This window comes from Mastacembelus armatus, chromosome 19 (assembly GCF_900324485.2).
Source record: "Mastacembelus armatus chromosome 19, fMasArm1.2, whole genome shotgun sequence".
NCBI lineage: Eukaryota > Metazoa > Chordata > Actinopteri > Synbranchiformes > Mastacembelidae > Mastacembelus > Mastacembelus armatus.
In genome coordinates, this window is record NC_046651.1 from 11,680,471 (window position 1) to 11,693,818 (window position 13,348).

At 39.1% G+C, this 13,348-nt stretch overlaps 1 protein-coding gene across 1 annotated transcript; it reads right to left on the bottom strand.

Moving 5' to 3' along the window:
* Window positions 1-885: 885 nt before the first annotated feature.
* pde6c (phosphodiesterase 6C, cGMP-specific, cone, alpha prime) lies at window positions 886-10,899 on the bottom strand. The gene is made up of 22 exons (XM_026315498.1): window positions 10,432-10,899; window positions 9,304-9,456; window positions 8,124-8,213; window positions 7,737-7,877; window positions 7,558-7,632; window positions 7,364-7,428; window positions 6,927-6,993; window positions 6,611-6,658; window positions 6,285-6,434; window positions 5,856-5,999; window positions 5,419-5,484; window positions 4,950-5,105; window positions 4,237-4,344; window positions 3,560-3,669; window positions 3,375-3,462; window positions 3,179-3,279; window positions 2,911-3,018; window positions 2,697-2,760; window positions 2,114-2,188; window positions 1,933-2,016; window positions 1,044-1,197; window positions 886-926 (listed from the first exon to the last, which is right to left on the bottom strand). The coding sequence occupies exons 1-22, from the start codon at window positions 10,897-10,899 to the stop codon at window positions 886-888; spliced, it is 2,556 nt and encodes an 851-aa protein (XP_026171283.1).
* Window positions 10,900-13,348: the final 2,449 nt, after the last annotated feature.

Here is a 13,348-nt window from a genome sequence, read left to right on the forward strand (position 1 = left end):
CCTCTTTTTGTGTTCAAGACATTTAATTCACAGCTCATTAAATGTTACCGATTCTACTTCAACTGTCAACCAAAAATGTAATTTTAACCCAGCTCCTTTTATCCCTGTAAGTATAAAGTTATGTAGTCGTTGTCCCTACCTGCCCTCCCCCCCTCGGATCATGGCCTGCCACTGCCAAAACAGCAGCAGCTAAGTGCATTGTGCAACCTACAGTACTACAATACTGTGTGGTAACTGCTTGCCAATAGGAACACTGTATGAAACCTATTGCTTTGGCATGTATACGCTCCACATGCAGCATATCCAATATTCAATATCAGCTATGTACACTAAAAAGTTTGTAAAGTAGCTTGACTTGGAACATTAGATTCTAGATTATGAGCTTATCTGAACATGGCTTCAAACCATACTTGTCAGGAATGTTTCAATTATTGCTCTGCTAAAGGGACTTACATGTTGTCCATGTACATATTGCTTTTAAATGTTGGCCGTGTGCTGTATGAAGCGGAGGAAGTAGGAAGCTTCAAATACATCACATCTTCAGAATCAAATGGCTTCTCAAGAGTCCCAATAAAATTCTCTGTAATGTTTTGGACTCTCTTTGGTTAGGCAGGCCTAATCCAAACTAGACTGTCAACTAGACCTGACTACACTAGATTAAAGTAGGCTAAACTGCACCAGACCAGACCAGACCAAACAGGACTGGACAGGACTGTACCAGAGTGGACAGCACCTAACCAGAGACCTACACTGGTCTAGATCAGACTTGACTGAGCTAGCCTAGCAAAGATCCTACTAGATGACTTATCAGACCAGAATAGGCTAGCATAGTCTAAGATAGTGCTAACCAGACAACAACAGTGCAGATTCAAGCACCGGAGGGATTTAGCAGATGGTGCAGGTCTTTGACTTCCCTCCATCGCCTCCTGATAGATAAACACATAGTAATAAACAAGATGTATGGATGCAAGACTGTTCTCAATCTTCTCTCAGAAAATCAACTGAACTAATAGTGACAATGTTATATATGTATCTAAATTTACCTTTCTTGGCTTCCTCTTCTTCCACTTTCTTCTTTTGATCCTCAATGGCCTTCATCTTTGCGTCATATTCATCAGCCAGCTCTTTCCAGTGTGCCCTGTTGTTGTTTAGACCATCAAACATTGGCTGAATCTCTTTGTGGAACCTGGAAAACTCCTGACAAATCAAAGAAAAACATTGACATTAACAATGTTAAGTATGTTATTCACAACGTGGGGAGATGCAAAACATTTTAAGTCAGAATAATGTAGGCCCCTTAGAGCACTATTCCCAAGGGGCCAGTCAATACATGTTCCTGGCTATGGATGGAAAATATATGTGTGTACATGCCCAAATAACATACTGACTTCCAAATAACTCGCTAACATTCCTGCTTGCTTCAACAGGTTCATCCCTAACCTGAAACAAATTCCTCAGTAAAAGTTATACTGAAAAATGATTTAACTCTTTGGTTATTTCCTAGTCTGAAGGGTTTTGTTCAGTTCTATTACCACAGAGTTGAATCTACACTTTTCTGACAGTCTCATCAAAAATTAAACCTGTATTGCAGGTTTTACAGAGTACTATTTATTTTGCAGTTGGAGGCAAGCTTGAAAATAAATATTTGAAGAAAAGTTTTGGAGTAAGGTTTACTTTTATAGTTTATATTTGTTTGAAGTATCAATATTGATTAAATTGACCTGGAACAAACAACTTCATGGGCAGAATTTTTTTTAATTCTTTGCTTACCTTTGCTGAAAATTAGAATCGAATTGAAACTGGATTAAAACTTAATTACAACCCTGTTCAACTCCAGTTATTACAGAATAATTGTTTCAATACAGAGCATAGGCAAATTTTCTATTTGCAAAATCCATGTTTGTACAGTAAAGCGTAACAGCAATATTTTACCTTATACACAAATGAACACACAAAGTCGATGAAACCACATTGCATCTTGGGTAGCTGAGCGGAACAGTTTCTGTCCATCATGGGCTGAGAGAGAGATTTTCAGGTGAAAACAGGATAAATTGTTGTTCTATAATAATGAAATGAAAAGAAGACCAAGGCACGAAGGGGGTACAACACTTACAATTGGTTGTTGTTCTAACACATTTCTCTCCAAATCTCCCTGTTCCCAGAATTCAGCAGCGACCATCAGAGCCACCTGGAGATAGCAGACACACAGACAAACAAAAAATGATGAAGGGAAATAAAGGGAAGAACAGCGACAGGAACAGACTGCAAATGGGAAGGAAAAAAAAAGCATAATAACAACACACTATTTTCAGAAAACTTTTGTTTTAATCTTTTTTTGATTATTTTAATCTCTTCCAGTTTATAGCATTTACATGGTATGAGTTTCACCACAGTGGGCCACATCTCTTCTGCCAGTTATAGGGAACACTGATGTTGAAATAACAGAACAGGGCTGCATACCAGGGTCATGGCTTTTTATCTTTCTATAATAATAACCTGATAATTGGCTGAAGACGGGCAGGATAAATGTATATGACGCATAAAACAAAATCACTAAGTCCTAAAAGTACAGATTATGTTAAAAACCTTCTATTTGTGTGTTTTTTTGCTTCTGTGTGTCCTGTGTGTTTTGAGTGTTATGCAAGCTTCACTATATTTTCAAACCTGTCTGTGTGGAGCCTGTAAAGACCACTCACCTTGCTCTGTACCTCCCAGGGTTTGGTGATAGCTGACAAGTCACAACCTGTCATCATCATAGCCCTGCAAATGGGAGTCACACAGACAGTCAGGAAAGAGAGGGTGACACCCTGCTAGTGGTGCTGATGATTTGGAACGGTCTATGTGTTTCACAAATATAATTTTATGCAAAGCAGGTAATTGCGTAAGCTTCTGGTTCAACCAGTTACATACATGACGATTTCCTTCCTGATGGGGTTGTTGGAAATGTGGGCAATGGCCTCCTTTTCATCTGTCATTGGCTCTGTGGCATTCACAATGTTTTGGAACATGGTTCGCTTTCTGCATGAGAACAAACAGGGGACAGCAGGCAATGAGTCAATATAAACAAATACAATCACTGATTCCATAAAATCTACTGAGTCAGTCTGTCACAAACTGCGGCTGGTGCATGGTAGCTGTCAGTTGTTTAAGTGACGTTTAATTATTTTAAAAAACCTACTTGAAGTAAAGAGCTAGATCAGTGGCGATGATGCAGACATCAAACAAGTGCTGCACATGCTCAAACTGACGCTTCTGGAGGTTGCAGAAGATGTTCAGAGTCTGCAAGAGACAATAACAAGTGGTCAGTGTGTGTGTGTACTTTCTCCTAGGTAAGTGTATTATTGAATTTTTTTTGGACAAACAATGTGTCATACTTCCTCTCCCATGAGCGTCTTGCTGTACTCCAAGTGGTGCCTCTCCATAATGGAAGAGCCGTGAAGTTTGGCCAGAGGATGTGCACTCCTACAGAAAAAAAGAGGCAAAGACAAGAAAATACACACAGGTTACACACATATATACACAGTCCTCCACACGTACAGAGCAAAGGGTTTTGACTTACTTTGTCTGGTAGAGATTGTTGGTTCCTCTGTGGTCGATATCATGGCAGAAAGCGGCAGCAACCATGGCAAAGGCATCTAGATCGGAGTAGTACTTTCTCAGCTTCCCCGTCTGTAGGAGGAAGAGACAAATTGTGGATCATTATGTGCAGGTATTGATGTGGGAGTGTGGAATAGATTGTGGCCAACTATAAAATGTACAATCTGTTCTGTCCCTGATAAAAAATTGCATTCTTACTTGTAGTCCAAACCATTTGAACCAAGAAAGAACTAAATACTAACCTATGTCAATACTCATTTTAAGCATAATAATGTCCTGTGATGCAGTAAAGTTATTATAGGTACTTAACCAGCACTGTATTTCACCTATACTGGAGCAAATCTCAAATTAAATTCATGAAGAAATAAAACACGTCATGGATCTATATAAGTGGTTTACTTTCTTATAAGACAGTGTCTGTTAAACTGTCACCATATGTCTTGTTTCATATGCTGCGCCATAAGCTGCAATATAAAGGTTAATAGGATCGCCTGGTGTCTGTATGAAACAGTATGAGCAATCTGCAACTGTGAGAGGAAGATATAAATGAAGAGAACAATTTAAAAGACACTAATGTTAATTTGTAAGGTTTGGAGTTTGGGATTACAGTAGACGCAGCAGATGTTGTGCAAGTGTTACCTGTAGCAGGCAGAACATGGTGTGGCCCACATTGAAGCCGTGCCTCCAGTTGTGGTAAGTGATGGCACGGTAACCCTTCCTCACTGTGTACATCCATCTGGTCAGTGTCTGAAGGGGAGAGAGGAAGAGGGTGGGTGTTATTCAGAGAACAAAGTAGGAGGAAAAAAAGAAAGTTAAAAAACAGTGGAAAATCATATCATTTCAGAGGGCTTTCATATGAGCCAGGCCATGACCCAGTGTGATGTAACCGTATTTTAAAAAGTAGTAGTGGCCAAGGAAACTCCCTCTGCCTTAATAGATGTACCTCAGTGTACCACTCAGATTTGTAGCTACAGTGTGGTATGCTTCAAAAGGCTAATTAAGGCTCAGATCCTCCTTGCTCGGTCTGGCAAAATAGACTCATGGCAGTTTTCCTGTCACCGCAAAAGATTCACAGATGAGGATGAAAAGTCTGCTTCTCTTAGGCCCATTGTTTCTCTTGGCATAGAAAGCTAAAGATCAGCAGGGAGGCATCAGAAAGACTTTCTTTGATTGTCAATTATTGATTTTTAAATCAAAAATAATTTAATACATATATTAAATGAATACTAATAATATCCCAGAGTCCCCCCAGCAAAACTCATTAAGAGCATCCTGTTAATTAAATGGGTTAAGATTGGGTTAATTAAATGGGTTAATGATTAAAATAAACTCATTTGAATAATCTCACTCACCTCAGCAGGAACTTTAAACTTTTCAACTACTCCAAGCTCAAAGAACATTCGAATGCCGGCTTTGATGAGGTCGAACTCTGAAGCAGGGAAGTCACTGAAAGCAAACGAGTACAGATTCTCACCGCCGACGTTGTCAGCTGGTGGACAGGTTGCTCTCTGCACAAAAAACACACAAAATGTATCAATGAATCCTTCAACAGCCAGAAAGTACAAACGACTAACTGCATACTACATTACGACACTGTTTAAGTGACAGGCTAAAGCTGGTATTACAGAAATTAGGCTGATTTTGGAACGTAGCTCTCTAAGATCTATTCCCAACATCATAAATAATGATGAAAATGCTAATTTACCATCTCATTAATACATATGGCAATTTGCATGAGCCCATGTTTGTGATGCACAAAATATTGCCATAGCATGTATAGTCTTATCTTTAAGTTTTGTCATGAAACAGCATGAAACATACCAACAGCTTGTACAGGTCTTTCGGGTCACAGTCCTCGGGTTCTGCATCAAACTTCTCTTTGGTGTTCTGGTTAATAAAAGAGAGAACAATCATTTCCTTCCATCATCAACAATGTTTGAATGTCAAGATTGGCAACAAAAAGCAGAAAGTATATAGCAGGTTTTTATACACCTCAGAAAAGTGCTCTAAGCAGTAAATCTATAAGCTCTTGTGGTCATCATCTTAATTTTCAGTGGAGTGGATAAATGATCCATCAGACCTTCTATTAGTTCTGTAAAAGCTTGCTACTGGAGCACTGCTACTCAAAACACCATTCATGCTGCATTAACCTTTGACTACTTTTAATTCCTGCTTGAGTGCCCTCTTGAGCAAATGTCGAGAGATCAAAGGTAGACCTCTGAAGAAAAAATGTGGAAGTAAGTCAGGCTGATACTGACCAGAATGGACTGCATCTCATCTTTGGTGCATTTGGTCTGGTACATGAGCATCTCCTGGGCGATGTCTTTCCTGTACTCCATACGGTTCAGCTTGTCATAGGTGTCACAGTTCAGCACTGACCACCCCAGGAATTGTGTTAGGGCCTGGAAAACATGATGAGAGTTAGGGGAAAGACAAATGAAACTGGTGAAACAAGAAGCAAGTGACTTTTTTTCTTCTATCTCTGATAAATTTTGTTATTATTAATTAAGTTGAAAAATGTAATGAGTGATAAATATTTTAAACACTTTTCATTTAATGCATGGGTGGCACTTCAGCAAATGCCATATTTCAACGCATTACTGATGAAATTGCTGCTGTTTTAGAACCTTTTCTTCACTGAAGTGTAAATTTATGCACCACCACATGATAGAAGGCAAGGTGCTAACCTCAGTGATCTGTTCATCATGTTCATCAAATGGCTTGCCGTCTCGCCTGTTGAAGAAGGTGGCAACGCCCACAATTTCTTCCTTCTTGTTGACAATGGGCAGTGACAAGACGTTCCTGATGACAAACCCCGTCTCATCCACAGCCTCTTTCTGAAAGACAGGGAAATGTGATGTTTCAAAACAGGGCTTTATTCCTGCTGAATCAAAGCAGTATGATATAAAATCTGCAGAAGAATTAGATATATAGTGCAATCCAAAGTGGCCATGCGCAGTCACATGCATCCTATATTTTATGTAAAACAAATGGAGAGCAAAAGTCACTTCACCTGGAAAGTGAAGAAATCATCTGCAGCCACATTCATCATGTTGCAAATCTGTATTCACATAAAAAAGCATTCGAGTTAGGCGATTTATTATCTGGTCATTTATATATTTTACTCATAACTGATGTATCTGACCATTTTTGTAATTAATTTTTATGAATAATATCTGTCCATGTGTGTGTGGTATACCTTATGTCATGTTTATAATTTACTGCACGTTACCTGCAGTATGTTCAATGTATGTTTCCAATACAGTAAAACACTAAAAATACTTCTTTATTGCTAATGAATTGCTCTGCAGCGGATGGGAGAGACTTACAAAGCCATTCTCTGCAACATAGGTCGGCAGTCCACTGACTAGAGCCCAGTGATCTGCAGGTGGACCCCTGGAGGAGTGGAGGTAAGGGGAAAGATTTGTTAAACACTGCTGACTTTCATACTGACATCACGTGCACAGAAACAGCCGTGTAAATTTAAAGTACAAATTTACTCAGAAGTTAATCCCATATCCATGCTTTGCATATTTTAAAATTGTGGCTATTTTATTAGAACCAAACCTGGACTTGAAATTTTGTTAATGTAACTGTGTCTGAAATGTTTCTAGAATTGTTTCTAGCTAGAACTTTTATTTTGAAAAATGTCTCTACAATCTCTTAATGACAAACCAGTAAACCAAGTTATTCTGTTTTACTCTGTATTTTGAAATGTACTTTATTAGTCTTAGTGCAGTTGTAGCATGTGATCAGTGCTGCTTACGGTATGACTTTGATTTCTTCTTTGTTTTCAAGGAGGTAGTCAATGATTTTGTAAAAATTGACTTCCTGTTAAAAAAAGAGAGGCCTATTAGAAAGTACTGATGATCTTTGGATTACAATAGAAAAGTTCTAGAGAGTTGGATTTGCCACACAAGATAAAAACTTATGTAATAAGGAGGAGAATAAATTTGTTACCCTGCCATCTGGTGTTTTTGGCCCTTTGTAGGGTTCCACATCTCCCAGTTTCACTGGCCATTCATCATAAAATTCCTAAAGAAGTCAAACAGTCCATTTCAAGTAATTAACAAGGGTAGCCATGAATGAAATCTATTTAGTCTTGTCTGTACAATCTAATCTTTTTCAGCAAGACCTACCTTCTCTTTGGTCATGTCCAGCAGGCCCACTGAGTATCGTTCGCATTGTAAGTAGGTCCTTACAGTGTAGAGTGCTTTGTGGAACTGTCTCTCAATGTCTGTAAGCTCCTCAAACACTTTACTGGCTGACCAGAGCAGCACCTGCAACCAAAGAAACAAGAATGAATACATGCACTTAATATTAACATTTATATATTTACAATGCAATACCAGTCCTGTTCTGTCCATTAGAACTACCAGCAGGTAACAAACCAGGGGGCACAGTAATAACCAGTACAAAATTATGGGGTGCTCCCACCAGATGACATGATATAGCCATGCACAAACCGACTGAGTCAAAAGAGAGTTACTGTGTTTATTGATCAAATTAACAGCAGTTCAGTTTACCTGACTCCTCCTGGACTCCACATTGAACATATAGGCTGTGTAATTCTGCAGGGCGATGACTTGGGCAAAGTTCATGTATTTGTGGAAGAGCTAAAGTTCAAAACAGATTAAAGGTCATCAAAACACAGCAGCTGACTTTTTTGAGATGTACAGATTTAACTATAAAAAGATGTGATTAGATTAGCAATTAGAAGTGAACTGTATAGGAATAATTTGATGGGTGTGTAGAATGTTTATCACATATAATGAAATTTAGATGAGACAGAGCAGTAAATATTGACTTAAACCAAATTCCTTCTTATGAGTCAAATATTTGGCTAATCTCTTCCCAGATTAAAAATATTTTGTACATGTGTTTACATAGCCAATTGCAGTAAAGGTTTGTGAGCTGATTGATAGGATAAATATGAGTATGTTTTTCTTGTATAATGAGGTTTACAAGTCAGAGGTGCAAGGGAAAATAAGAAAAGAGAAAAAAACGAAGTAAGCAATTCTGCTTTTTATATATCTAGCACAATGAATACAGTGATATTACATTTTATACCGCATCCTAGCATTTAAAGCATTTGCCCCGTGCATCATTATTGCCAATCCTCTCCTTAGATCTCTTTATTCTTTTTCAGGTCCTCTGAATCCCCATTATAACCAAGAATCAAACCTAACAGTCTGTATAAACATCATTTACATCTGACCCAGTTCATCTTTATGGAATTGTGCCTCATAGTGACTTTATAGCATCTGAATAATAAGAGACAGTGGTGAATGTTCTCTGACAGAGACTGGAGTGATAAACATATTTCTAGTTAAATCATTATGGCTTTGTTACAGTTGAATACTTAAAAGCAACCATGCCAAGTCAATAAGGTCTGATTGGCTCCCACTGATAAAATGAGACTGTTTTGCACCCTAGTGTTAAGATGAAATTACAGCAATAGTCTTTATTTACCTGCAAATTTAAGATGTCAGAGAACAGGGTTCTATGTAGACACTGATGTATGGGTGTGATTACAGAATTACAGGAAAAATAGGGTGTATTTTAGCTCTTAATTGCATCCCTACCTAATAAAGTCACGGTCAGATTCAATTTCAGTTTGTCATCTAAATCGCAGCCCTTTTCTACCTCAAGCAGTAAGTCCCTAGTGCTAGAAATGAACATAAATATATAAGTGCACATTCTTACCGCCTCATCCTGTGCAGAGAACGTATCAGCTCCTACTTTGTTTAGTGCCATGACAACTCCAAGGCACTCTTTGTCAGCCATCAGAGGGAAACTGAGCAAGCATTTGGTCTTGTATCCTGTCTGTTTGTCCACAAAATCAGAGAACTTTGAATTCTGGATCGGGACAAAAAAGAAAATAGTCACGTTTGGTGGACAGAAAACATTGTCACTAACATGCAACTGCACAATTAGATCCTTTATTTCATTCTCGTGTGTTTATTAATTAAATGTTTTTTTGAAAGGTGTGTCTGACTTTTCTGTTCTTTTTATTCACTAGTCAGTATTTTACTTTTTTATGTAGTGTATTGTCTATAAAACAAAAGACAGACATGCTGCATTCAGGCTCCTTAATGGACACAATAGGTCAGTGCATCACTAAATTCTTCAGCTGACTATTTTGATAATCCAACCAGCACAGCATCTAATAAGCATGGACACAAGTCCATAATTAAACAAAATACATTAGTACTATGTGGTATGTACTGTAATAAGTAGATAGTGTGTTTTCAGAAATGCCCTTGCACACTAAAACTGACTCTTAAAAGGAAATAAAAATAAGTGACATATTACAGTAGTCCTCTCACGTTTTATCACTGATTTTAAAAACACAGTACTATGTCATTACTATATTTTATATAATACTATATAATTGAAGCTATTTAAACCTCCTTGCAATTACAAATTCTTCACTTATGTTCAAGGCCACAAAGAAATTCAGGCTACAAATAAATATAAAGATATAAATATAAACAGATACATTAAAATAAAATAAAATTGTGTCATTTATTTTTTTGTCAGGCCCAGCCAAAATAATAATTTATTCATCTGTTGCTGAATCTGACACTGTGCATATTCAGAGGGAGACTATGTGCTGCTACATGAAGGACGCGGGTGTGTGTGGGCTGTATCCCAGCATGTGACCTTCAGCCAACAAATTCAACTTCATAAATTAATGAATAAAAGCAATTTCTGTTCCACCAAGCCTACAGAAGTCATTCTCACTAATAACTTTGCAGAAACAGGGCACAGGCTTATCATTTTTGACAGCATCCTTACTCAGAAAAGCGCGGGCGTTTGATTGCTTCTCACCTTTGAGACGTCGGGAACGTTTTGGGGCTTTTTGCACTGTGCGGTGTGACCGACGATACCAATTTCGAGCGGGAACACAATTTCAGCCAAGGGACTGACTTGGTTTACCTCGAATTTGGATGTTGCAGTCACGTCAAAGAGGCAAGTGGCGAGCTCGGGTATTCCGTTCCTCGCCCTGTTTATGTAAAAACCGACCCTATCGGCCTGTATGATCAGGGCAACTCTCTGCAGCACTTTGTGAATGCCTTTCTCCATGGTTCCAGGTTGCTGCAGCTCCTGGACCAGCTCGAAGATGATGGCTGCTTCCTGCACAGAGTTAACATCCTTAAAGGAAGCGGTGTCTTTGACGTCGACAGGTGCAGAAAAGGCGGCGGTCAGAGCTTCAGCGCGCAGCTTCTTATCAAAGTAGTCTTTGGCGAACTGCGGGTTGTTCTCCAGGTATTTCTCCACGCTATCCTTGTCTGCCATTTTGAACCTGAACTTTTTTTTTTTTTTTTTTTTTTTATATTCCTGTTCTCTTTTCACAAAAGCATCACATGCGGGGAAACGTCTGAAAGGAGAGGGGAGCCGCGCTGTGGCCTACAGGGTCGGGTGGATCAGTGGCATCCGTTTGTGCGGACCTGCATCCTCCTCCACGGTCCCGCAAGGGAGTCACTAACGCGTCCCGTGTCCGTCGACGGACAGAACAGGACAGAGTGCGGCTTAGAGGCTGAAAGGATCAAAGTGGCCGCTAATTAACGTGACGTCATGACATTAAACCCCCAGCTCTAAGCGTCCTTAACCCGCAAATCCCAACGCTGATCATTTTATATCAGGGCAATCCTCCTCGCCTGGGGGAGACGGTAGGACACAGGCGAGAGTGTTGTGAGGTGAAATGCCAGGTTGGATGCAAGGAGGCTGCCCCAGCAGAGGGTGTGATCAGGGCAGATGGCATGATGGAGAGAGGCAGGGTGTAATGAAGAGACATCTTTGACATGTGATGAAATACTGACAACACAGTGAAGAAACAACTTTGGTTGAGGGGTTTAAGTGGTCTCCCACCGCACACACTACACTATACACACACACAGACACACACACACACACACACACACACAGACAAATGGAGGCACTAACATCCAGCACTTATTTAGCTTCACGAAGCATCTCAAAAATCAGTGAATAGAGCTGCTCCAAGCCCATGCCCTTTATAGCCAGCGGACTCCAATCCAACATTTTAGTTTTAGTTTACAACACTTTTGAATGAATCTATAACCATGTCTCATCAGGAGGCATGATATCAACCATACTCGCCTCAAATGGCCTCCAAGTCAGCCAGCCCTGCTGCATTAGTCCCCTAACTACAGGGGAGGAAGTACTGAAATAGTGTCAGCCACTGACAGTGATCAGGTTCAGAGCCATAATGGTAGCCTATCTAATGCTCTAACTGTGAGCAGTCTACCTGTGCACTCTAATGAAATCACCATCATCATGGAGGTATCAGTCCCAGAACTGGAAATTAGCCAATTAGTGGGAGTTGGATGTCTGAGAACAAGGCCCTAAACAAAGATGGCTGGCTATTATTAACTGGACACACTGTCTGGTTAGCTGCTGGCAGCCTGGCAAGACAAGGAGTTCCCCACTATTTTTTGCTGTGGGGATTAAGGCAAGTGTACCAAGACAGACCTACAAAAAGTGAGTGTGTGTGTGTGTGTGTGTGTGTGTGTGTGTATGTAAGGCATTGTGAAAATAAATTAGAACAGCCAGTTTAACAGTGGGAGAAACTGGTTAGGTGTGTGTGTGTGAAAGAGGAAAACAAACAGGCAGACAGAGAAAAGCAAGGAAGGAACATGTAGATGTTACCCAATATCTGTATTTTGTTGTCTCTGTATGACATTAGTTACTATGCTTAAAGACATTTTTATACTTACATCTTTTTTGGGCATTCAGACTTTTATTTACTAACATAAAGTAATTTATAATTTAATTTTCAAACTATATGCAACTTTTATTAAATAGCAGCGACTAGCAATTACGGGTTGATTAAAAATTTACTTTCTAAGATACATTTCCCAAGATCCAGTTCAGTCAGTTCCTTTAAAAACAGAAATATACCATCAGGCAACATGACATGAGGGGAGTGGCAGCATACACAGAAAACTGACTCAGTAAAGTCAGTTACACAGCAACGTTTCTATCTATAAACTTTAACAAAGCTAAAACATTAGCCAGTGTTATTGGTCGTACCAGACCACATAAACCTGTAAAAGTAAAAGCCCAAAAGACACGGAAATGAGCAAGGAAGCGTTTTATTGCCTACAAATTTGAGTTTCAATTTGTAAGAGGAACAGTGCGATAAGTCATGTTGGATAGCTGGATAGTCCTCCTTTAATATTTCAGATAATGGATATTTCCCCAAATTTAACCTTATTTGCAGTTAATCTGTTATTTAATTAGAAACTAAACCTACTTAGCTGGCACAAAGGCCTCGGGTGATGTATCTGACTTTACTGTACCTCACTCAAATCAAGAAATCATTATCAGTTTATAAGAAGCTATACAAACTATTTCAATCCAATACAACTGCCAGGCAAATACACAATCTCTGTGAAGCTTGTTGACAATGCTGAGAAGTCTTTAGGTCATTGGCAATGGTGATGTTGGATTTTGATTGCATTATATTTAGGTTGGTGGACAAAAATGCTAAAAATACCATATGTCATGTGACTGCTCTACTCAAAGCTTCAAAGCTCAGATGGACGCAACCTATTTAGCCATGAGGCTTTTTGCTCAATACTTGATTTTATAGAGAACATTAAAACTCTATCAAAACAAGTAACCCACACCTTTTTTAATCATGTCATCACCATTTACCACTGTGTTGCTCAAAATGTTAAATGCACACACACAAACCTGACAGTGTAATGTATATTGTCTC